Here is a 24674-nt window from a genome sequence, read left to right as displayed (position 1 = left end):
AACCTTTACAATTTTTTTTGTTGTTAAACTGAATTTTTAGTATGGATTTTACATCCTCTTTCTGATTCCACCTACATCTCTCACGAAATATTTTAATAATTTATCCTTCTCCTTTACCACTAGAATAGTTCATGCTTGTCCTATGCTGGTCCATCAGTACTAGAAAATATGGGGTACAAATTACTGCATACTACAAATGGAGACATGAAGAAAAATATTTGAAAATATTTAAAATATAAAATGAAGACAAAGTGATGCATGAGTGAAAAGTTACAAGCTATTTAGCATTTGTGAGTTGATGGGACTATGTCAAGCATTTTGAAAGCCTACCTTTGTAGGAGCCACATAAACTACAACACTTTCATCACTTTTTCTCAGGACTTTTTCCATGCAATAGTAAGATGCATATGTTTTGCCCGAAGACGTTGGGGCAACTATCACTGCTGACTCTTTATTATCAACCACATCAAGAAGTTCTCTCTGTTAATGAAATGTAAAAAAAAATTGTATTTTTAATTAATTGTAAATAGAAGCTTAATTACATATATATAGTACTAATAAATTTGATTACCTGCCATGTGTCTGGTATGAAATGCTCAACTCTGGGGTCTGGATCAGATCTCTCATCTCTTAACAGGTATGGTCCCATGTACTGCATTTGGAACCGACTAGAACCAACTCCAACTGTATATTCTCTGTTCATCGTCTTATGTCCAAAGCTTGTTATGTTCTTATCTCCAGGGACAGACACTTTGCCATCACCAGGGTCAGTTACCTTTCCATCTCCAGGGAGGGTTATCATCTTGTTTTCAAGTCTGGTTACCTTTTCATCTCCATCATTAGTCACCATCTTATCTCCAAGGTTGGCTGCCTGGAAACATTTTAATATTTATATATGCATTTATTTTTTAAGTAATCATATTTGATCCATATGAATTCATAGTGAGATTTTTGGCTAACACAGAACTTATTTTATAGCAGTATCTATAAAGTGAAGCATGCATGGTCAAAGCTCCTATTTTAGACTAATTATGTGAAAATCAACTTATTTTTAAAATTATTCTACTAAAATGTATCCTACCTATGCATTGCTTCAAGTTTGACTCAGGATAGCCACATAGTATAATGTGTAATAATGTGCACATATACCAATAGTGTGTTGTGTCATTCTTTAAAGGGGGCATTTTCAGGAGATGGAAATTTGGTATTTGTTTGTGGGTTTACTATGGGATGGTCGGCAGCATGGGTCCTTGGCAGTCCTCAATGTCAAGGGTTTTTACAGTAAGAACAGTAAAGGTATGGAATTCTTTTACCCAAAGAAATTGTGCTATAAAATTTGATATATTATATTTTATGGGCTAGATTATTTTAAACCGAAGAAGAATATACAGTGATATAATAGGTTAAAAGGACAGGATTAGTTATAGTTTGTTTCAGGGATGCCATCAGAAATCTTGAGGCCCAGTACATGCTTAACACTTGGCCCCTATGCTCTCCTCCTAAGCCCGCCGATGTCTATCCAATTGCCCCACCCAGTGATCCACCCTTCACTCCGCCTTAAGATGGTCCCATAAGCACACCTTATGCGAACAGGGGGAAGCCTAGGGTTAGTGGTATCTGGGTGCAGTATTTCTTCAAGGCCCCCTATAACTAACAAGCATACATACTAACACGCAAATTCACTTTAGCACTCATTCACTCTACCACTGTACACATTTGTTCTCCACCTCTCCCCCTCCCAGGCACCACTAACCCTAGGCTGACCTTTTACACTCCAACACACAAAGCAACAATAACACACACAGATGCTAACACCAAATAATAACACTCATGCTAACACCATACACTTACCCATTCCATACCATAACAGACCATAACCGTAACAAACACACATATACTATCGCATGCCCCCCAACTGTCCCAATTCAGGCAGGACAGTCCCAATTTTGGGTCTCTGTCCCGATGTCCCGCTTTGCAGAGGCAGGGTGAGGCGAGATCGATACTCACCTCAGGTTCTGCTGCGGGGGGAGCACAGACGCCCGATCAGCAGCTGCAGCCTGCAGACTACTTGGGAGATCACGATCTCCCTCTAATCGGCTCAACATTAGGGAGCGCGAGGTATGTCACTTCAGACCTCGCTTTTCTGCTCCCTAATCATTACGCGTCGGCAAATAATGCTGAGCGCAGGGATATGGCATCATCCCTGCGCTCTACAGCAATAGATGGCACGTAGTGAAGAGGGAGCAGTAAAATGAGGTCTGAAGTGCTCCCACCACAGGATGCAGGATACAGGATGGAAGAAAAAGTAAGAAGGCTGAAGGAAGAGGTAAGAGATGGGGAGAAAGGGGTGTAAGGGCAGTGTATGTGTATGTATGTGTCTGTAAGCTTGTGTATGTGTAAGAGCAGTATAGTTATTTGTTAGCTGGGGTGTAAGGGCAGTGTATATGTATATGTATATGTGTGTGTAAGGGAAGTGTATATGTGTGTGTAAGGTCAGTGTACATGTATATGTGTGTGTAAGGGCAGTGTATATGTGTGTGTGTGTAATGGCAGTGTACATGTATATCTGCGTGTAAGGGCAGTGTACATGTATATGTATGTGTGTAAGGGCAGTGTATATGTGTGTGTGTGAGGGCAGTATACATGTATATGTGTGTGTAAGGGCAGTGTATATGTGTGTGTGTGTAGGGGTAGTGTATGTGTATATGTGTGTAAGGGCAGTATATATGTGTGCGTGTAAAGGCAGTGTATGTGTATATGTGTGTTTATGGGCAGGTATGTGTAAAGGCAGTGTGTAGGGGTCCTGGGAGGGAGGCTAACTAAAAAAATCTCTGCTGCTGTAGACTACTCTGCTGCTGTGGACTACATTATGGTGGACACCTGGCTGGCTGAGAATCATGAGAATTTTAGTTCGCAGCTAACATCTGCAGCTTTACTGTTGCTGCACTTCCCATGACGCTCATTTTTAATATGCATCACTGTGCTGACAAAAACGAAGCGTGTTTTAAGTGGGGATGCAAGCGGGACATTTTAAAGTGTAATTGCTTGTATTGGTGAGTTCCGTGAGATTTAAAAAAAAGTGTCCCACTTTCACATTTTTAAATGTTGGGAGGTATGTTATCATCATATGCTCACAAAGATTAACACCTTACAGTAACACACATACATGCTAACCCCATACACCAATACACACGCTCCCTAACACTGCATGTGGATATACAGACTTGCAAATGCCATATAGTAACACACAAAACACCATACACACACACATAAGCTAACACAACAGTCTTATATAAATGCACACACTATCCGACAACATAAACTAAAACACACACATTGACTCAACACACAGTAACATGTTTATCCACACACTACCATACTAACATACTTACACACAGTAAAATACACACACTTACATACTTACACACACATACAGTAACATATTTTTACACACACTAACACACACACATAAACATCCTTACACACACAGAGTAACATACTGACATACATACACACACAGAGTAACACCCACTACACTACCCCTGATGGCAGCCCTGGTTTGCAGGTCAAGTGAGAAATCAGAAATAATTGTCATAAACAAGATTGTATGATTATATAAGAAGTCTTATTAAAGTCATACTATATGCAACAATTTGTCTACTTTTTTGTGGGACATAAACTAATACCTTAGGTGGTTGCATAAAACACGCCAAGTTCTCAAATCCTAGAAAATTAAGATATTCAGCAATCATCTTTCTATGCTGTTTCTGCAGCAATGCTTCATGCTTGTTCATAATCGTGTGTATTTTCTTCATAACTTCTACAGCAATATTGATATCTCTTTGATCTTTGGCTAAATAAAAAGATAAAAACAACTTTTAAGTTGATCTGTCACTTTTCGAAACCCTACCAACCATGTCTTTATGGGCCTTGCTTTGTGCACTAGGGCAAAGGCTGGAATAGAAAAGGGCTTTCCTCAAACTGTTCCCACAAACTTGGGACATTAGCATTGTTCAAAATGCCTTGCTATGCCAAAGCATTAAGATTTTCCTCACTGGACCTAGCCAAAACCTTGATTTCAATAATTAAGAGGTGTGTCCCAATACTTTTGTCCATATAGTGGTGCACAAAGCAAGGTCCATAAAGACATGGTTGGATGAGTTTGGCGTGGAAGAACTTGACCGTCCTGCACAATCCCAACAACCACCTTTGGGATGAACTGGAACGGTCATTGTGAGACAGGCTTTCCAGCATCAGTACCTAACAAATGCTCAAATGCTCTACTGGATGTATGTGCAAGAATTCCCACAGAAACACTCCAACAACTTGGAAGCCTCCCCAGAAGAGTGAAAGCTGTTATAGCTGCAAGGGGGGGGGCTTTCATTGTCTTTTATTGTGTTAACAATATCATAAAAGTCCCTGTGTGTAATGGTCAGGTGTCCCAATACTTTTCTCCATCTAGTGTATATACACACATGCAGACAGACTCGCAGAGAAAGAGAACAGAAACACTTTCTCCACATATCTGACTGTAATATTTTGGCATCTTGGAGTACTTCCACAAAAGGGCAGAGCCAGCGTATGCCCCCCAGGGACAGCCTCTCCCTATTCCTCCAATTGGGGGAGAGGGTGTGCAATGAGTCTTCACCTTTTTGATGAAGCCATCCGAGAGGCGTGGTTAATGGACCTGATACTGGGGAGAAGCGGATGAAGAAAGAACACAGAGGAAAAAAGAAGAGGAAAGAGGTAAATCCTCATGTTTGGTCTTACCTATGGTAGTGTAAACTCTCACCTAAATCTAACAATAGCAAAAATAAGCCTGATCTTGAAATAAACTAAAAATTGCATCATCATTCAAAAGGTTGTAAGGAATCAGGATTAATGTGCTAAGTTTAATCACTTACATTTCAGTCTGCAATGCTCCTGCCACACCTGGAAGCAGGTATTTAATGCTGTAAACTCTGCACAAAATTTCACAGATGGCGTTGCTATGCTTTTGATGAATTGGTCCTGTCTTTTTATTCCTAGGAAAATGTCCCTCTTGATTTCATTTTGAAGACCAGAAGCCATTGTTCTCCACTTTTCTGTATCTTTGTTTTCTTCTATGGCTTTAGCCTTCCTTTGGTTCTCTTCTATAATTGCATCCTTCTTTTTTACCTTGTAATGCAAATACAAGTCTTTTAACAAGTTTGAATGTTTCTAATATAGAAGCTTGGGTCCCCATTATGATATAACGGGTCTGGTCCATATCCCTTCCACAAAGCTGTTATTGTTTGTACTGCAGTGGGTAACCACTAGTATATACATGCCTAGCAGCACTTGTTGATGCCTGATCACCACTTAAAAGCTTTTCAGTTTAACTAGTACGTACTTTGTTACTTAACAAGTAGAACCATTAGTAGTAAAAGCATTATTTAACACTCATCTACAGACACCAGGCAAGCCAGAAGGCTTGTTTTTTCCCCAGAAATCCCATGGTGCTGCCACAACCACAAGGAATTCTGGGTAGGTGAATGCAAATAAGGTCAACAATGATCACCTTTTGCCTCTATATCCACTTTATACATGGATCCCTTGAAAGTAATTGCCCGCTGTACAAGACAAAACCTGGGCAACAGGTGCAGTAGCCAGATCACCACTCGTGGACAGCTGTTTCGTCCTTAATGGGACTCGTCAGCAAGAGGTTGGGATACTGCTTCCCCAAGCCTCAAAGAGTAAGCAAATAAGGTAATTGTTGACCTTATTTGCGTTCGCCTACCCAGAATTCCTTATGGTTGTGGCAGCACCTATTAGTAGAATTCCAAGCAAATGGTGCAATACCAGCTGGTAGGGAATACTTGTTCCTCATTCCTCTTTTTCAACCATCCGATGACTTAGATCCCATGATCTAGGTTTGTTTGTGGATTCATACTTACCCAAGGTTCCTTTTTCTTCCCAAGTTTGGGGCCTTCATGTGACTTTTCCAGCTCATCACATTGTACAACAATATTCTTAACCACAGTCACGCCTAAGCTTTGTCCATAATAACGCTGAAAAGTCTGGTACTTTTGATATTGTTTCATTGCCCATTTACTTTGATTTGATTCTGTTGAGGCAAGCAGGTACATTTTATTATTACATAACTCTAATGCAGCTAAATATTTAATTGATGTTGTTGAATATGACAAGGCAATCTACCACTTAAACACGTTACAAAGTCAAATAGTATCAATAGTAGACAAGTGTACAATTCACAAATGGCAGCAAATACATTTCTTGATTAAGAACGAACTGATGTAATCTATTTTCCATTAAATGCATGTCCCATCACATTCAAAATCCATGTTTCCTTTGGAATTCTCGTATCCCTCACCTACTACATTCTGAAACAGCTTAGAAATAAGTTTTCTCTTCCAGTATTAGGTGAAATAGAGCAGCATAAAAGAAGACTATAACATTTTACATCGTTATAAGAAAAAAATGTTTTGTTTCAGTAGCTTTTCATTACCAGTGAACCCTTGCTTTGTGCGGTCGTAGTGATCACCGAGTGGTTTCCCAGAATGCCAATGTAAAAGTTCATCATATGACTTTGTCTTATTTAGTAAAGTCATCACAGGATCATCGCTTAAACATAAAACATAATTAATTTACATGTTCTTAAGAAAATAAATGAGGCAGTGTAGGCACTAGTAGACATACTTGCAAACTAAATATATAAAGCATGAGGATTGTTACTGAAATGGGGTAAATAACAAAATTCAGACTTAAAAATAAAGCAGACAAAAAGAAAATATACTCTCCCTAGTAAGCTCTGCAAGCTTTGCAGCACTCCTCCAGTCTAGATGTATATAAAACGACACAGAGAACAGAGGGAGATTCTGGGAGATCATTTTTCTCTGTTCTATGTGTCGTCCAATTTAGAGCTATATATTCCTTTCCTGGCCTTCCATGCATTTGTATGACTTATGGCAAAATGTTTTCTGCTGTCCCCTTGTGGATCTTCTACAAACAATAAAACTCAGTTAAGAAACAAGCTGCTTTAGCTCCCTCAACCTCCAAAATACATTGTTAACGGTGTCTTCACTTATTGGCCCATTGTATAACATACAGTGCTCCTCTTCTTATCCCCTGATACGTTTATCATAGGTAGATCCATAATTGCATCTCAGGTGTAGCAGAATTATAGTATATACTGTATACATATATTAGTGCGCATGCAGAGGACTATTTCCTTTGGGATTGGATCTCGGTGCAAGAACTGGACAAATCTGTGTTGTATCAAAAAAAAAACGATGAGAGCATAAAATATCATTAACTAACAGAAAAATTGTAGGGGCAAGAGCCAACCGGGATTTATCTAACCCTAGTTGGTGCTATCGTATAAATGGCTCAAGTCATTCATTTAAATTTAGCTTGGATACCATCCATTCTAATTTAAATCAGAATATCAAAATAGACAATTACTTGCTTACTCGGATATGTGCAGCCTTGCTAGAAAAACACACTTTTCTTTACCTACCTACTCAAAAAAGGTAGCTCCTTCATGATGTCTCCAGCAAAATCTTCAATTATGGCCGATCGAATGGGTATGAGGCCTGCTGTAGGTATCCTCTCCCTTTTCACTTGGGAACCGTAAAAAATTATGTTTATTAACAAAAAGAAACGTGTATTGTTTAAAAGTATAGGTTAAACATTTAGAAACAATACTGACACCAGTGGTTTACCCAATTCTTTGTTTTCTCACAAAGGATACAATTAAAACATTAGTGCATATGATACCTCCTGGATGTTGCTTTGTAGATAAAATATTCTTAACTATTTTATATGTTCTGAAAGACAGACTACACATTCACTACTTGCAACATTTACATTTATTTACCATTCACTGATGAATCATCTGACAGGAAATGCTTTGATGTGGTTCGGATTTGAAAGGACGCCAACTTTTTTTGCTCTGCAACTAATTGCAATGTGGTACTCCAAATATCTTTATACATTTGGTCAATGTCACTCCCATACTCCAACTGAAGACCTAAAATTGAACATTAAACATAAATTACAAGGTTTGAAAAGTTGTGTTAAGAAGGTTATGTTGTTCCACATAACAGCCAATGGTCAGTTTTCTTGCAAGTTATCACCACAACAAGCAATGGAATACACCTTAGCCACTCACTCCACTTGCTCCATCCTCCAATGGAGCACCGCCATACTTCATGACATCATATCCCGGTGCTCCATGTCTTGAAGGCAAACAACACAAGTCTCTTTAACGTAAATGGCCCAGTTGGAAGATCAGAGTCTCCCTTGTAACTGCCCCATTGCACAGCGGCACAACAGGGGACCTGATCACCCAAGAGACTGCCATCCCCTGGACCTGCCGCTGCCTCAGAGGACTGTCCTGATGACAACAAATAAGAACCCCTGAACCTTTTTATGATTTTTAGTGGTACTATGTAATAAAAGTAGAATGGTTGTGTGGCCAACAAACAAGAGAATGAGTTTTCCTAAAAAGGTAAGCAATCTGTTACTTGAAATATCTGTTTCATTCATACTATTATACCTGCACCTTCTTCTTTTTCATAGTAATATGCAATGTTTTTCATCAGTAGATCATCTGTTAAATCAGAAACCTTTTTCCAATAAATCTTCCATTTGGATTTTTTTGATTCATCTTTTGCCACTGTCAGAACAATATTTTCAAACAGTTTTTTCTGAAAATGGAAATCACAGCACATCATAAAAATCATTAACATATGTCCAAAAAGTATCAGTTGATAATCATGAGAAATACAGGCAAATCTTAAAAATATCATGTTTCTGCATATGCCCAAACATTTCACTTAATAATCACAGCCTGAATATGCAGTACAGAACACTTTCCAAAAGCAAACTGAAAATGTTGAATTTGAGGTAGAAAGATAAAATTGATGTCATATAATAAGTCTAAAATGTGCTTAGGAAACATTACATAGCAAACACATTAGTGTTCTTAATGTATTATATTTCTAACATGGAGGAAGAGGAAAAAAAACACAATCTTAGAGTGATCATTTTGCCTGTAGGGTTCAAAAATGAATTTTTTTGCATGTGGGACCTGGATGTATTCTTGTCCACCTTCAGATAGATCTTTGTGAACCAGTATGGCCCTGAGTCCAGGAGATGGACAGGGGATTTGTCAAGTTAAACCTCCTTCTGCGGAGAGGAGGTGGAGAAGAACACTAGAATGAAGCATCTGCTGTTGTTTGGTTGCCACAGGGGTTCAAGACATGTTAAAGACATGGCACTGGAGTCAGGCTTTGATGGAAAAAATGGTTCAGTTTGGCATCTGAGGAGTTGAGACGATCGAGCCAAACTAAACCAGAAGGGAAAACCAGCACCAAATAAGGGTGTGAAACATAGTACCGTTTGGTTGCTTCAAGGAGAGGATCAGCCCATGATATAATACCATAATTTCAAATGGCTAAAGAGGGATGCTGTTGTTTAAGGGGTTGTGGTTAAGGGTGTGACTGGGGGCAGGACTATACTTGCTTTTTATGTGACTTTGTCACCTCTAGATAGTAGCCAAGTAAGGCACTTACTTTATTTATACATAAATTACAATTTAATTTAAAAATGTTTTCACTGTTTCTATACACACTATTAGTCCTGGTATACTGCTCATTAATAAGGAACCTTTTTATATCAGTTTATCATTGTAGGTCACCGTAAACCATTATATCATTACAGTTACGTACTTGCATATGTGTTCTAGAGTAGCTTGTGATATAATGATAATATTAATAGTGATCATAATTACCATGTTAATAAATAATAATGCATGTTTGTTCCAGTCTGCATTTAGACTCCTAATCTTTGCTCTTTGAGAGAGAGGTACTGTAAGCACAATAGCTGTTGTGAGACAGTACATTTTACAAAGATCAGCCACTTCATCCAATGTCAGTGTACTTTTCTTATCCTGTGGATTTAAAGAAAGTTAATTATTAAATTGGCCTTTGCATAGAAAAAGAACTACAGAAATTTGAAAACACAAAAACGAAGTCTTCCCTTTCGTTCAACATGGGGCACAAAACTTAGCCTAGTTTTACTGCTTTACATGGAGTAACATTGTCTCACATTATATCCACACCTCATAAAGAAAACAGTTACATATTTAAGTTAATCTTAATCGTAGATGCATATGCAGGGCTTAACTAGAAACCACAGGGCCCCCGGTGCAAAAGTTTCCCCAGAGCCCTCCAACTTCACCAAGGTACATGTCCTACAGTGCCACCTTTGCCCCAGACCAGCTTGTGATTAGCTCCTTTGCCCCAAGCAGCTTAGCAGTGCCTCCAAACAGCCTGCCTGTGCCATCTTTGCTCCAGCTTGTCTCACATCACTTACACATACATGCTCACACATAAACACTTACACATATACATGTATGCTTACACACACACTTACGCATACACATCCACATCCATGCTCACATACATTAGTACACAGACATCCATGCTCACATACACTTAAGCATACACATCCATGCTCACATACACTTATACATAGACATCCATGCTCACATACACATCCATGCTCACATATACTTCAAAATAGATATACATGTTCACGTCTAGAGAGACGTCGCAGTGACAACAGCTGTGACCCATGTAGTTACCCCACTGTGCATATGGTTTAGGCAATTTATATATGGATTTGGTTTGTTTGTTTTTTTATGAGAGCAAGTTTGCTGTCAAATACCGTAAATGCAGTTATTAATATTGTTATTTTTGCATCCCTAGATAGATGGGATTATATATATTCAGCAATCATTCTGAAAACAAAAGTAGGCTATAAAATCCTTAGCTAGTCTGTAGGATTTGCATGTAGCGTCAACCTTACCCAAACTGATTATAGTTAGTATATTGTAAGTCAGACTACCAGAACACGCTATCATCCCACTAGGTCAATTGATTAGGCAAAAGATATGTTGCACTAAATTTACCATTTTACCATATCTCTCAGTGTGTCATGCATCAAAACATTATGCTCAGGAATATTCCCACCATTAAAATTTAACAGGGATTTCGGAAAATATTTCAAGGCTTATTCTATTCAGGTCAGCAAGACAGTGATTCTTAAGCAATGTAAGATTTTAAACACATACCTGTAAAAGACTGTCTTGATTCTCAGTGCACATAGGCAGTATTAAGGAGCATGAAACAGCAGTGATAATGATCCTTATGTCTAATCTTTTAGCCAAAGAATTAGACAAGTGAGAAATGCATTTCATCACCTGTAACAAATATGTCCGCAAAAATAAAGTTCAGAGAATGAAACGCTGTATAGCAAGACTTACTGACTTAAGTTTAACTTACTCTCTACTCGTACCTATGCTCTGCCCACTCCTTCCCATGCTCTGCCTCTTTTTAATCAACCCCTTTCAAGAATGCCCCTCCACACACACACACTTAAGTTATGCTTAACTCATCAGTCTATGCCCAGTCTGCAAAGCTTTTTCAATTGCAAATTCTAACCTTTGTTCCTTAAAGTTTTTTTGAGGTCTATTGAACCCTGACTTCATGAATTCAATAAATAGGTTTATGACTACACTCCTTATTACTATTATTTATTGTTTTATATAGTGCCATCAAATTCCATAGTGCTGTACAATGGGTAGACAGGACATAACAAGTAACAAGTAGTATGTAACATAACAATTTGACTTTCAGAGACAACAGGTGAGGAGGGCTCTGCTTAAACACTTACAATCTAGAGGGATTTAGACAATAGGTATTACACTATAGGTAAAATGTAAAAGTGCCATAGTAAGGGACACACTAGTGTAAGTATTGCATTGGAGGGACTAGGAGATGTGAGCTAGGGAACACAGGGGTTGTTAATGTGCAATATTATAAGCGTCCTTAAAGAAGTTGGTCTTGAGGGATTTTTTGAAGGACCGAAGGCAGGGGGAGAGACGGATAGAACGGGGGAGGGCATTCCAGAGGACAGTGGCAGCCCTGGAGAAATCTTGTAATCGCGCATGAGAGCTAGAAATCACAGGAGAGACTAGAAGGAGATCATTGGATGAGCGGAGAGACCGGTGTGGAGTGTATTTAGTGATGAGTGAGGAGATGTAGGGAGGAGAACCGCTGTGAAGGGCTTTGAAAGTAAGAGTCAGGATTTTGAAATGAATCCTGAAGCGCACAGGCAGCCAGTGAAGAGACTGACAGAGGGGAGAGACGTTAGTAAAGTGATGGGAGAGGTAGATGAGTCTGGCAGCAGCATTCATGATGGATTGTCGAGAGGTGAGATGTTTAAGAGGGAGACCGGCTAAGACAGAGTTATAGTAATCAAGACGGGAGATAATTAGGGCATGGACAAGAGCCTTAGTGGCATGCTGTGTTAGGAAGGGACGGATGCGGGCCATGTTTTTAAGATGGAGACAACAGTTTTTAGAGACAGACTGAATGTGGGGGGTGAACAAAAAGTTGGAGTCAAGGGTGACACCAAGACAGCGTACATGAGTAGACGGGGAGATGATGGCACCATTAACAATGAGGGAAATTGATGGGGGAATCTTAGCATTAGTTAGTTACACGATCTAAGACAGAGGGAGAGAGATCAGGGGAGGATAGATAGATCTGGGTGTCATTAGCATACTGTCACAATATAGCAAACATTATTGTTATTATAATAAGTTCTCTCTACTCTTTCCTTTCCAGTAGGCAGTCAGTGTAAACCAATATTTTGCCTATGGGGAAAGGGGATATCTTTCGATAGATGTTGGTTTCTGAGATCTCTCTGAGTGCACCAGTGATAGTGTGACATGAAAAGAGGGAGTAGCGATAAATTCATGAATTAGCTCTCAGTTACCAATAACAATTGATGAGAAGGTCTTGATGAACATGTGGGTATGTTGTAAGGGCTTTATGAAGTGGATTGTCATATTTGAGTTTTGACTATTGAATTATTACAGTGAAAGAATTTAGGGTGAAAAAAATAGTTGGTTCCAGTAGCATTTTCAAGATCTTCCTAGACTTAAATGTATTAAAGTGAGAAGTATTGAGATTTTTGTACCTTCGTATACAGTTTCTCTTGCTTTACTTGGTTAAAGAGTGATGGTGAAGCTTGTCTACCACAGATTTGTGCACGGTGACGTAGCCCTTCAGCAGCTGACGTAACTTTTTCTAAGTTCTATGACAATACACCAAGAAAATAAAATATTATTTCCAATAATAACACCACAGTTTAACATTGTTGTTTTATAATTGATTACTCTATAATTGTGTCCATTCTGGAGAAAAATTATCATTGCAATTCTTGTGGTTGCCAAGGCCTCTTGTTTGTTCTCTCTCTTACTTATATCATTTTAAAGGTACCTCTGACACCACTTCTGCTGGTACAGTGGTCAGGGCAGTCCACAATTATATGTCAGTAGATGTAATACTGCCATCATAGAGACACATAAAACTGAATGTAAATGCTCACATTCTTGGTAAACCTTTGGAAGAAGGTGGGTGCACTGTGATATATCACAGCTGTTTTATCTGCTGTAAAGAAATAACCATCACATGTAATGTATCAGATTAACCGCTTGATGAACAAAATAGTTCTCTAATTTCATTTTTTAGTACATAGCAGGTACCTACAGTATCTATATCAAGAGGCAACTGGTATCTATGTTTGATCCTTCTAAACCATGTCTGGTTAATGACTACTATACAAATGTATCTCATGTTGCAGCAATCACTATTACAAAACTGTTACATTGTTATTATTTTCCCTGACTCATTTTGTAATTTTGGTGCCTATATAACAAAATTACAAGCATTCTAGTGTTTTTTCATTTATCATCCATGAAACCGTCACAAACTATGACAGTAAAACATGTCATGGTTTACCTTCTGCATATATCGCTGATGATGGAATCTGGAACTAACATGGTATCCATAAACTCTCAGGTGATCATTTTCCTGTCCAGCAGTGAGTACGATATTAGTTTTGTTTCCTAGAGCATCAAGTATCAGCAGATTTAACAAGTATGTTTGAAGAAGATTCATTCCTTCATCAGAAACCATTAAAAAATAAGGACATTTTTGCTGCAGAAACTCTTTCCATTCCATTGATAAGAAGCTCGTGAAAATATAGACATCTGTACCCAGATTTTTTGCTAAGTGCAGCCTCAGTTGTGTACGTAACAAAATGAGATCAGGTTGTCCTAAGTATAAATATTCCATGTCCTGCGGATAGAGTAAAAGCACAATTTCTAGAGCAATAATCATTTTGAAGTGTATGTGGCCTAAAAAAAAAACATGTCGATGCTACAAGCAAAGGTAAAGGGACATGGTGGGACAATAACATATACATTTATATATAGTACCTAAATTCCTTTCCCTTGGCACACTTTAAGAGGGTATAATGTTAAATGAAATGTCAAAGGCATTTTTTCACACAAATTGTACTTTAGTTATAGATATACAGGTTCTGGTATATGTCACTGTCGAACAATGTGTGTTCAGGAACATCTCCTGAGTACAGCGATACCCCACATGCATGGGTTTGTCAGATTGTTTGGCTGGTAAAAGGCTACTTTTGGGGCATGCGTAATTCAGGTGGTCATTTGGTCATTCTGCCTCCATCTCCTCTTTGGAATATCTTTGAAGCTGGTTAACTCAATTGAACCCCGTCAAACCATATATTTTTGAAAACTAGACACCCCAGGGTATCCCAAATGCTGTTATTTTAACCCTTTCCATGCACCAATTATACAACCACACTTTGTCAAACTTAATACTTAATAGTAATTTGTTTTATTTTTTTTTCACACAAATTGTACTTTAGTTATAGATATACAGGTTCTAGTATATGTCACTGTCAAACAACACCCCAATGTGTGTTCAGGAACATCTCCTGAGTGCAGTGATACCCGACATGCATGGGTTTGTCGTGTTGTTTGAGATTTAAAATGCCACATTTGGGAAGTGCGCTTTTTTCTCCATTTTGGTCAGTCTGTACCTATGCCCTATCTTTGAGCTAGGCCACTCCAATTTACCCCATCAGCCATTTTTTTTTATATTAGACACCCCTTGGGTATTTGAAGTGCTTTTATTTTAACTCTTTGTTGAGATTTTTGAGAAATTTTAGCACTTGCTCAAAATAATAAACTTTATTTTTTTATTTTATTTTATTTTTTTATACTTTTTATACACATTTTGCTGGTACTGGATGGTTCATCTAGTGACATCACTGCATAATTATTTTTAAATGTTAGCACATTTATTTATTTTTTTTATTATTTTTTGAATATTTTACTAATCACATTGTGATTAGAAAGCTGGGCTCCATTGACTTGCATGGTTGAATGCAGTACCTGGAGACCATCTAGCGAACTCTTTCATCTTTATTGTTTTTTTTCCCGGGCCGCCGCCATCTTGCTGATGGCGAAGATCACCGGCAGCTGCGGCTGTGACCGCTCTCCGGAGCGGTCACAGCCCATCCAGAGGTAAGTGTTTGGTGTCACTGGATGCCTCCTGATCGAGGCATTCCAGCGACATCATTTAAGCTTTTAAAACGGGCTACAATGTTTCGAAGAAGTTTAACCCCTTAACGACCTTTGCCGTCATGGAAAAACGGTCACGTAATGACCTTTGATGGTCCTGAACCGTCAAAAAATTTAATAAGCTTAGAAAGTGATCAACGATCACTTTCTTCACTTAAACGGCATTACTTCACTTAAACGGCATTACTGTAATGCCTCGATGTCGAGGCATTCAGCAAGGCCGAGATCGGCATCGGGGGCCATGTCTGGCCCCTCCCCGGGGCGTCAACAGCCCCGTATGGCGGGGCTTTCTAAGCTTATTTAATTTTTTGACGGTTCAGGACCATCAAAGGTCATTACGTGACCGTTTTTCCATGACGGTCCTGAACCGGCAAAGGTCGTTAAGGGGTTAAACTTCTTCGAAACATTGTAGCCTTCCTGGATCAAAACAAGTTGCCTGCCTACTGCCATCTGTTCATGTTATTGTCTACATGCACACACAGCCTAAACAGAACATGTTTGTGTGCACAATCTATTCTTGTTGCAACCATATTTACATAAGCAGAAAACCTATTAAAGGAAAGTGATCCAGTCATGAGGGAAATTGAACTTTAAATCCTTCTTACTGTCGATACTCAAAAAAGCTTGATATAATTTGCCAAAATGTATCAGACCAGCCAGTGTAATTGTTCTATTGCCCACCTCTGCCCTGAATATACTATTAGTAATGCACTCAATGTGGCTATGGGAAAAATGTAAAGGTGGCTCTGGTTATACCACACCCTCTTTTAACAAAAATCAAATGTTTAAATACTTCACTGTTATTAGAAGGCAACTCTACGTAAAGCAGAACAAGAGTTTGCATGCCTTTCTGTTCATTGTCACCTGGACTGTAATCTGGCTTAAGGTGCCCTTGAGCCATTACATAGATAACATTTGGTTTCACAATAAATGTACTCACCTTGAAAAAAACAACCACATATCTGGCCCCCTTGTTACTCAGATTGAGTAAAAAACGCTCTACCAAGAAAAAAAAGTGCAAGCTCTGTCCCATCTTTAAGGATTTGTCTTTAATGCAGGTAATTAGCAAAGAATCACCATCAATCACAAAGAACTCCGACTCTACGTAATCATTAAGAAGGCTTGCAAAACTGCAGGAAAGGAAGAAAAAACATTTATTGGTCAAGTACTCTGAATGTATTTGGTTTAGGTCGGTACAACCGATGAACCTTTTAACCCCTTCATTCCCCTATAGACGTACCGGGACGTCCAAAAAACGCCCACAAAGAAACCCCTATGGATGTCCCAGTACGCCCAGCCCTTCGTGCAAGCGTCAGGGACACATCGTTTGACAGCCTGGACTCCCCCCTGGCAGCAGAAGCCGGCATCGCCGGCTTTCTGCTGCCCGATCTCCCGTAACAGCTTCCGGCATGAAAGCCGGTAAGCTGTTACAGTTGAAAGTTTGCAACTGCGTGATCGCGCGATCGGGCATTCCCTTCCGGGTTCCCCTGCGGGGATATCCTGCCCTCCGATGAGGCACAGAGACGCTGCGATCTCTATGCAGGTCTGTGAGGACCTGCATAGAGATCACAGTGTGATCGGTGCAGGGGGATCGCGGGGAGGGGAGTGAGAAACCATCTCTCTCACCCCCCCTCCCGTCCTGAAAGAGAAAAGCAGAAAAAAAAAGTTAATTCATTTAAAAAATAATATTAAATAAATCATTAAAATAATAATATATATAATACAAAAAAAAATTAAAATGTGAGATGTGATGTCATTGTGACATCACTGGCATGTTCAGGAGGTCCCTAGGAGGACATCTAACCATTTCTGTGTAAAAATAATATATAAAAAATAAAAAAAAAGTAAAAAAAATAAAATTTTAAAAAAATATATATATAAAAAAATATAATAAAAAATTCTTAAAAAACCTTACTTCCCATTGCCCTAGCATAACATCTAGCCAGTATAACCCTTCTGGCCCCGTTCACAACCCCCAAACCCGTTAAGCCATAGGCATAAAAATTATACAAAATTGTACACCTTATAGTATGCTCCCTGGTGCTGGGAAAGTCTGGAAAATCTATATAAATTAGGTATTTCTGAAATCAGGACACCTGAATTAATAAACTTAGAGGGGATTTTCCATCACTTTATCTAATTTTGTGAGGATTCAGAGGGAAAATGTAAAAAAAAATTAGTTTAATTTTCTAATCTTCGCTAGTTTTTACTAAATTTCTCATTCTAAATTTTCAGCTAATCATCTAACTATGGTATCAAACGAAAGCTCTATCTCTCCTTGAAAAAAACAATATATAGTTTATATGGGTACACTATTCACAGGAAAAGAGAATCATCGCTAAACCGACATACCCCAAAAATGGCAAAATTGCTCTTGGCTTTGAGGTACCAAGAACCCCTGGGATTGAAGGGGTTAAGGAAGTCTCACTCCTAGCAACATATTACCCAGGATTTTGAATGGGTGCTGTTTAGGGAAGCAGACAATCTACATTATTTTCTTTCTTCTTTGTGAGCTGTTTTATCTGTCAATGATGGCTTCATACCTCTGAACAATCAATAGCATCATTAGTTAAAACCCAGTAACATATCTTCTTCTCCTTCAACACCAAAGAGTGCAGTAAAGTCAAGTTTCACCGTGACTTGGCCCAGTTATTGTTTTACTATTATTATTATTATTATTACTATTATTATTATTATTATTATTTTATGGCTGATATAGTGCCAACAATTTACACAGCACTTCTAGAGAGGGTCCATCTTACAAGCTGACATTGCACCTACAACCACAACCTCTGTATGTACTCCACTGAGAAGGCAACATTCAATTATTTCATGGATTAATATTATGTCTAAATGACAATTGCTACTAGAAAATTAGGTATTAGGTAATATTAAGCTCTGTTGAAAAACCTGAGGTCCCAACGCCGTTTTTTATTTAATGGGGACTTCTCAATAGCTGCAGAATATAACTAGAATGTAAAAAAAACCTAATCAAAAAGTGTAGTAGTAACATACATGATACACTTTTAAGGACATCTGAAAACGATACATTCTTGATTATGGTTTTTTTTGTCATAGTACCCTTTTGAATTCAATTTCCTATGTGGACCATATGCATTCAAGTAATGTCAGGACAAAAAAATGGATACCGAAGCCTGCATGCATTCCCTAACCTATTTGGAACCCTGAGCAACTGCTTAAAGGGACAGTGCAATGTCCCGGACAGCCTCACCAAAACAGAATGCATATTAAAGCCATGAGTACTTTAATGTGCATTATTTTAAATAAAATGGAGTACTTTCAGTAGGGAGAAACAGCAACTACTGAGCTGCACGTCCCCTCGTTCTATGTGGTCTGGCTATTCTTACATTTCAGAGATTTTGTAAATACTCACATGGTTCTGGAAAACGTATTCATCAGATATATGGACATGTCTTTAAGAAACGAAGCATATTTCTTTAGTCCTAAAAAAAATGTAAAAGTGATGAAAAAAATATTATTCTATTCTCATGTATTACATGTCAATAGTCAGATTCTGAATCTACTGAAATAGAAATAATACTAATTATAACAGATAGACTTTAAAGAAAACAAGGTTTCAGGAATTATGACAATTCAGTCTAAAAGAAAAAAACCTGCATACAGGGAAGGTTTTGTGTAAAACTGTTTTTATGTCATCCACCTCCTTTGATGTAACTATATGAAATTATATAGGGACAAAGTTAGAAATCCCTAGAAAATCTTGACATTGCTAGTAGATGGACACTTGGAATCTAAGGCACACACTCCCACAGAGTAGCTAAGCATATCACTTTTCATATTACTATCTGCAATATCACACAGTTGCCCCTGACTCCCCAGCTTCACCGCTACTGTTTATTTGTATCTTTCTGTAGAGTAAAGTAAAGATACTTTATGACCAAAAGTATGTGGACAGCCGACCATTACACCTGTATGAGAGTAATGTTCCAAAACATTCATCTACATTAATGGGAATTTTGCTACCCCTCCCCCTTTGCAGCTATAACAGCATTTACTCCCCCACAAGATTTTGGAGTGTGTCTGTGGCCATTCAGCCAAAAGAGCACTAATGTTGGACAAGAAGACCTGACTTGCTCCAATTCACCACATAGGAGTGTAAGGTCAGATATCTGTGCAGGCCACTCAAGTTCCTCCTCAGCAAATCATCAAACCATCTATTTTGCTTTGTGAACAGGGGTACAGTCATGCTGGAATAGGAAAATGCCTTCCTCAAACTGGGGCCCAAACCCTGAAATTGTCACTCCTCCACCAAACTTTACAGTAGGCACTTTGCATTCCGGCAGGAAGAGTTCTCTTGGCATCTGCCAAACCCAGATTCATCCATCAGATTTGTACACGCTAAATGTTTCAGTTCTTGGCAGCCTCACTCTATGAGTATACGTGGTCTAACTCTTCCGGCTGAGATGCTGTTACGCCTAGATGCGTGCACTTCACATTAATAGCACTTACAGACCTAGTAGGGCAAAAATGTCTCAAACTGACTTGTGCCAGAGGTGCCACATATTAAGTCACTTTTCAGTACCTACTTCCAATTTTTCTATATGGAGATGTCTATATGCTTGATTTTATACACCTTTTAGCAATGGGTGTGGCTGAAACATCTCAACTTAATAATTAGGAGGGATGTCCACATCATTTTTGGAGTATAGTGTATGTGAAGACTAAACCTTTCAGGTGCAAACCTTTATCATATTCAGGGCCGGCCTTTGGGGTGTGCGACCTGTGCGACCAGGGCGCCACACTCCAGGGGGCGCCGCCGCCACCGTAGCGTACCGCTGCCGCCAGCAGCGTACCTAGCGGCGGGGGGGGGGGGTTGAGCGGCACCCCTCCAGAGACGGACAGTAATGTCCGCCGCTGGAGGAGCAGGCTCGCAAGGGAGCGGTATCGGAGGTCTTTAACAGACCTCCGGCTCCCTTGAGTGATTTTAAGCCGGTTCAAGGATCTCCCTTGAACCCGGCTTAACATCACTCAAGGGAGCCGGAGGTCTGTTAAAGACCTCCGATACCGCTCCCTTGTGATCCGCGCGGCAACAGCTGCTGTGCGCCGGGGTTTGTTGTCAGATCCCGGCGCACAACACTGAAGCCGCTCCCACCGCTGTCCGTGCCCTCTGACCCAGAAGAAGACAGAAGAACTGAAGAAGAAGAACGAAGAGGAGGAAAAGGAGCTGTAAGGAGAAAAGAGGAAAGGTAGGAAAGCATTCAGTGAGAGTGGATTGGTATGTGTGTGGATTGGTATGTGTGTGGATTGGTATATATGTGTGGATTGGTATATATGTGTGGATTGGTATATATGTGTGGATTAGTGTATATATGTGTGGATTGGTATATATGTGTGGATTGGTATATATGTGTGGATTAGTGTATATGTGTGGATTGGTATATATGTGTGGATTGGTATACGTGTGGATTGGTATACGTGTGGATTGGTATACGTGTGGATTGGTATACGTCTGGATTGGTATGTGTGTGGATTGGTATATATGTGTAGATTAGTATGTGTGGATTGGTATGTGTGGATTGGTATATATGTGTGTGGATTAGTGTATACGTGTGGATTGGTATATATGTGTGGATTGGTATACGTGTGGATTGGTATACGTGTGGATTGGTATGCGTGTGGATTGGTATGCGTGTGGATTGGTATGCGTGTGGATTGGTATGCGTGTGGATTAGTATATGTGTGGATTGGTAAGTGTGTGAGAGTGATGGGTGTTATGCTGTACCATTTCCAATGTCTTTTTCATGATCTAATTATGCTCTAAAAGTACATCATAACTCCCATCATTCTATACTGTTCCATACAGTGGCAGAGCTGGGAGGCAGAGGCCTTGCACCCCCACCGCAGGACTCCTGAAAGGTAAGTGAACTTCAAAGAGGGAAAGGGTAGATAGTTAGGAGGGCGTATATAGGGAGAAGGGAGTGAGACAGGGGAAAGGGGGTAGATAGGGAGAAGGGAGTGAGAAGGGGTAGATACGGCAGAAGAGAGTGAGAAGGGGTAGATAGGGCAATCATACTCCTATTATGCCAAGTCTGCGAGTAAATCCTGGAATCTGGGTATGCCTGGGCATGATAGGAATGTGATTGCTGTTAATCATATATATATATGATATATATAGACTTGAAAACCGAAGTTGTTTGTGTGGTTATTTGGAAAGTCCCTGGAGTGCCGGTAACTATTTTTGGACTTTATATATATATATATATATATATATAATATTATTTAATTGTTTTCTCCTATTTTGGTGTGTTACTTACTTTAAATAAAAGTGTTAGATTTTTTATGGTGTTGGGGGGGTCATATTCGGTTTTGGACAGGTAAATGCTTGCTGCACTTTCGGTTTCAGTCCAGAATTCGTTTCGGTGCATCCCTACTACTAAGCCAGACAATTAAGTGGTAGGCCTAGAAAACATCAATGTTTGGCGTAGTATATAGTGATTGGGGTTTTGTTACAAGTTTTGTTACAAGTTTTTATTCCTTTCTTTTTTTTGGGATGGGGGCCAGAGGAGTAGTCCGCACAGGGCGCCAGAACACCTAAGGCCGGCTCTGATCATATTCATCCATATTCATCAGTGCAGAGCTCCTTATGTGCGACCATTCTCTTTTGATTCTTACTTTGAGAGGAAGTTGGAAAGAGCCTGGCCAGTACACTCATATAGTAGACCACATGATCACTTGTACCTTAATGCCTGGTGAATCAGGGTTTAAGATAGAGATGTGGAAAAGAGATTGTAGTTTGGGTTTATGGGTAGAAAAAACACTTTTCTGGCGTACAATATACCGGGAATTAAAGGACTTGACTGCCACTTATTAGAGACTTTTTTCTTGCCCTATCCTGTCTTCTTTATGTTATGTTTTATTAGGGTATCTTTTTCATGTGTACCTCTACTTTGTTACTGTGTTTTACAAGTCCTATGTCGTTTTAGTAAATTATTATATTTACTCAAAAGAAGTTCAAATTTAATTTTGGTATGGAGAGCACAGTAGGGCAATGGGTGGAGAATAATGACTGGCAGAGGTGTTCAGGATAGATTAGAGCAGTGTAAAGTATGAGATGTGAAGCACAGTAATCCAAGGGAATGAATTAGTATTTTAGTAGTCTTATGTGATCAAGAATGAATTAGAGCAATATTTCACAAGTGAGTGGTGGCAGTATCTGGTGAGTGATTGGCAAACCTGGTAACTTCTAGGCTCTGGCTACCCGGAACCTTCCCTTGCGGGAGGTGGCCAGGACTGCCCACTGACGTCAGCAGGCCAACAATAGTCCCGGTGTATGGGAACTCAATATGTACTAGAGACAGCGATATGTGACTTCATGGCGGGGAGTGTTGTTTTTCCTGAATTCACTACCCTGGGGGCCTTGCTTAAACAAGCTTACATGAGGTAAAGCAACAAAATTATCTCTATAAAGTCTCTATCAATTAACAATATGATAGACATTATCTCTGCCATGTGAATTAAATAATTCATATTCTTCATATGTCAACATAGATCTCACCTAGGCCTCCATCTTTTGGTGGACAGTATCTTCCAAATATCATTTTGAAAGCAGGTCTTATAAAGTTAAAACTGTAATTTGGCTAAAAAGTGAACCTATGTACAGTGTGCAAGGCTGTAAGTCTTGTAGGTTAAAGAAGACAGTCGGGAGGAACCGCCAAAACAAAAAAGATTTTAGCACTTTCTCATAGTGACTGGCAAACTGTGTGATCGACACTTACGGGCAGTCATCATGAGTGCTAAAAAAAGTGTTTTGCTTACACTATTTGCAGACATATAGTGGCTTAAGCCATAAAATATTGGTGTATAAATAATATATGTATTACCTGGTATATGGAGTGATATTGCTTCACTGCTGTCATCGGAGTCCGCCTCAGATGCTTCCTCCAAAACTTCGGGATCTGTCAAACACGTACTGCTGGCCATGTCTCCGTTCAAGATCAAGCCCTCTGAATTCCAGGACAGAACACATAGTTGTAGGTTTTGAAAAAGAGTTAAATGTGCAGTTACAATGTCAGTAGAGGAAGCTATTATTGCTTGGAATTGTCTTGTCATTTATTTCTTAGTCCGTTGTATTAGTATATAAAGATTAGTATTCTGATTTTTTCATTGTTTTATAAATAAGGTGGCAATGTTAGTGTTAAAATATAAATAAAAGTAGTTGAAACGCATGGTTCCTCCCTGACTATACTCCATTCTGGATTGCTGCCCATAAACATCTGTTTCTAATAAGCGAGCAGAATGTTAGTGCAACTTAAATGTTAATGCACACGTACCTTCCGGAGGATAAAAATAAACTTTGTCTAGAATTCACACGAAACATATTAAATACTTCTACACACCTCAGAAATGTGGAATTAACAGCCTGTATATGTGCAAACAGACAGAAAAAAACTATAGATTGTAACCCTTGCAATGCCAGCACATGGACCATAGCACAAAAATACCACAATGCTCCCCCTATGCCAAATGATATGCTACTAAAATTCTGAATAACATAGACTATTACTACACCGCATTCACAGACTCTTTAATGGGATGGGTTCTTATCTAACCATTATGTTTTAACACATCACTTTATCGATGAATATATATAATTAGTTACAAAATAAATATTCTAATAAAACTACGGCGAACAGACATGAAAGCAAGCATCAAACATAAAAAGTACTACTACTAGCTATACCCAATAGCTATAATGAGCTCCAGCTGCGGTAGTGACCTATGCTAATTGAATGCAACTTTTTTGTTGATACACTGGGTTGTGATTAAATTATAAGATATTTGCAGATATAATTGAAGAGGTTAGTAGATACATTTTTAAAAAAATTATCATTTCTTAATATGTACCACATACATTACGTTTGTGGGGATGCTGTCATTGTTGGTCTACATAGACCCTGATGTGTCAGTTGGCTTCGCCATCTTGTGAGTGGCAGCAATGCCATTCACTGATGGCGCTTGTGGTTGCTCTTCGGAGCAATCATAAGGCGATCAGTGTAGGGGGGTTGTGTTGCTGAATGCCTCGATATCGAGGGATGTCAGCGACACCGATTACGTGTAGGAATCGATTGCTAAGATCTGTTTTGGACAGTCGCCCCATTTTTTGGGAGGGAGGGCTTTC

General features: G+C 39.1%; 1 protein-coding gene across 1 annotated transcript in view; it reads right to left on the bottom strand.

Moving 5' to 3' along the window:
* Positions 1-23476, bottom strand: part of LOC149280699 (putative ATP-dependent RNA helicase DDX60) — a 48296-nt gene extending 24820 nt beyond the window's left edge. The window contains exons 1-16 of the mRNA XM_089500166.1: positions 23377-23476; positions 18909-18978; positions 16455-16644; positions 13857-14195; positions 13033-13149; positions 11120-11248; positions 8540-8690; positions 7859-8011; positions 7499-7601; positions 6488-6603; positions 5916-6085; positions 4905-5157; positions 3687-3853; positions 848-871; positions 572-706; positions 331-480 (exon numbers count right to left, since the gene is read on the bottom strand). Of these exons, the coding sequence (XP_089356292.1) occupies positions 331-480; positions 572-706; positions 848-871; positions 3687-3853; positions 4905-5157; positions 5916-6085; positions 6488-6603; positions 7499-7601; positions 7859-8011; positions 8540-8690; positions 11120-11248; positions 13033-13149; positions 13857-14195; positions 16455-16644; positions 18909-18978; positions 23377-23476 (2367 nt within the window). The remainder of the gene's footprint in view (positions 1-330; positions 481-571; positions 707-847; positions 872-3686; positions 3854-4904; positions 5158-5915; positions 6086-6487; positions 6604-7498; positions 7602-7858; positions 8012-8539; positions 8691-11119; positions 11249-13032; positions 13150-13856; positions 14196-16454; positions 16645-18908; positions 18979-23376) is intronic.
* Positions 23477-24674: the final 1198 nt, after the last annotated feature.

The sequence above is a fragment of the Sceloporus occidentalis genome, unplaced genomic scaffold (genome assembly GCF_023333645.1).
Source record: "Sceloporus occidentalis isolate IW3139 unplaced genomic scaffold, rSceOcc1.0.p SCAF_149, whole genome shotgun sequence".
NCBI lineage: Eukaryota > Metazoa > Chordata > Lepidosauria > Squamata > Phrynosomatidae > Sceloporus > Sceloporus occidentalis.
Note: the sequence above shows the minus strand (reverse complement) of the source record. Positions and strands in the feature narration are given on the sequence as shown.